General features: G+C 43.1%; 1 protein-coding gene across 1 annotated transcript; it reads right to left on the bottom strand.

The window, feature by feature from the left end:
- Positions 1-210: 210 nt before the first annotated feature.
- On the bottom strand, positions 211-1722 carry LOC148022691 (uncharacterized). Its single transcript, XM_087695113.1, has 2 exons — positions 1412-1722; positions 211-1318 (listed from the first exon to the last, which is right to left on the bottom strand). Exon 2 carries the CDS (start codon positions 1291-1293, stop codon positions 652-654), a length of 642 nt encoding a protein of 213 aa, XP_087551239.1. The 5' UTR covers positions 1294-1318; positions 1412-1722; the 3' UTR covers positions 211-651.
- Positions 1723-2097: the final 375 nt, after the last annotated feature.

Raw genomic sequence — 2097 nt, 5'->3', positions numbered from 1 at the left:
TGCATAATCATCTTCTTCTATGAATATACTTGTCCACATGATCATCATGAACCAAGATTAGTTTATCATCCTCTTTGTAAAATAAATGGAGCAGATCTAGCACATTTGAAAACAAAATCCATCAACATACACCGTAAAATCTCCTAAACTACTAATGCAAACATGGAGTGGCATGGAAAACAATGAAAAGTGCCTCATTATTACAAAATAAGCATATCATTAGTGGATTTGGAAGGCTATAGTGCTTTGACTCGGGGCTCGAGTTGGCTAATTTAAAAGGTCAAAACTTTTGCTCTTTTTTTTTTTCGTAATTCCTTGAAGGAGAAATATTTCATTGGTTTGGTTGAATAGCAATTAGCTTTTAATCAACATGAGTGATAATGATCAGTGGGTTGAGTACACATTTATGAGCTATCTCCTTATATTTGGATGCACCCTATCTATGAAATCCGTGTGATTAATTGCCTTCAAAATCCAATATTAAAATTCCCTTGCTTGCGGACTTCTCACTTTGCTGGTTTGGCACAAGGAGGTAAATGATTCATGTGGAAACACAATATACATATGGCTGTCATAATTTAAGTAGCATTCTTCTACTGTGGCAGTGCTCGAGGCTTTGCAGAATCCATAAAAAACGTCTGTATGTTGCTTTCATCCATAGAGAGCAGACTTGTATCCCACTTTGGAGGAGCATCGTCGTCGTCGTCGTCGTCGATAGTGACCCAATACGCACTTTTCTTGGTAAGCATAGTCAGCAAGCCCCACTTGTTTGAGGCAGCTCCGAAAGCTATTCTCCACATCCTTACGAAACCTCATGCTTGCTTCGATAGCTTGTATCTTATCCGTCGCATTCATGAGTGCACTGGCGACGGCGGTGTCGCATTTGGTGCGCACAAATGCGCAAGGTTTCCCATAAGAAAGAGCCGCCTTCAGGATCTCCAAATCGACTTCCAAGAAGCAATCGCCAGTGAGGATGAGGATGGCATCAAAAGCGTAGATCAGCTTCTTGTCAGAGAAGTAAGTGGCTGCGGGATGAGACTTTGTGCCAGCACCAGGAAAATCCCAGAACACCACGTGAGGCGCCTTCGGGTGGGGGTAGCTCTTCACTACTTGCGTGCATTCTATTTGTCCAACGGGCGCCGCACCTACCATTAAAGCAGGTGGCGGTGCAGGAGGCGGCGGTGGGGGTGGTGGAGGAGGTGTGACGTTTAAAGGTCGGCTAGATGGGCGCGCAAAGAATCTTTGGAGGAGGAAGCCCACGACTGGTATGAAAAGAGAAAGCCCAGCACCCATTTCAAGATATTGTTAATTAAGAGACCTATGAAACAACAACGCGCGTGAGCAACGTGTAAGGCTCTCTCTCTCTCTCTCTCTCTCTCTCTCTCTCTCTCTCAGAGGCGCTGTCTCTCACACATGGTTGAAGTCACGAACGTTGCAGCAAACCCACTGCGTGCAACAAGGCGAGAGAATACACAAACAACCTAATTCTACGGATGGCGGATGTGGGGAGAGAGAGAGAGAGAGAGAGAGAACGGGGGTAGGTGGGTAATGTTCTCCTTCCGGTCACCTTTTATACGTCCAAAGAGAGAGGGCCATGTTCTCCTTAATCCCATACAAATTTGTTATCATTTAAAGTATTTGGATGAATTGCATATACACATATAACAAATGAGGCTAGAGTTGGATGTGAAATCAAAATGGTGCATTGGTATATACATCTACCTCTATGACACGCTAACTAATTTGCTACTAGAGGGTGATGTATTTATAATCATTGCCAGGAGAGGGTAAGAGTGAGGGTGTGGATTACTATTTAACGAGATGTACTAGGCTTATAGCATGATTGTCATAAATTGTTTCTACTAGCAGATTAAACAATGCAAGAGGATGGTTGAATCTTAGAAACAGTAGTGGGAATTAGAGGCCTTTCAATACTCTCATATAGTACTTGAGATCAAGCTTTGTTTAGATTGAGTTCAGATAAAATGTATCTCTCGCCCGTATTCGTGTATTCAAGCTATTGGCCATGAGAGCATTTTGGAAGCTTTGAGAGTTGGAGAGGGTGTTGATTAGTCCTAGGTCGATGTCATCTAATCA

This window comes from Lygodium microphyllum, chromosome 16 (assembly GCF_053477565.2).
Source record: "Lygodium microphyllum isolate KBCC chromosome 16, Lygodium_microphyllum_v1.1.10, whole genome shotgun sequence".
NCBI lineage: Eukaryota > Viridiplantae > Streptophyta > Polypodiopsida > Schizaeales > Lygodiaceae > Lygodium > Lygodium microphyllum.
Note: the sequence above shows the minus strand (reverse complement) of the source record. Positions and strands in the feature narration are given on the sequence as shown.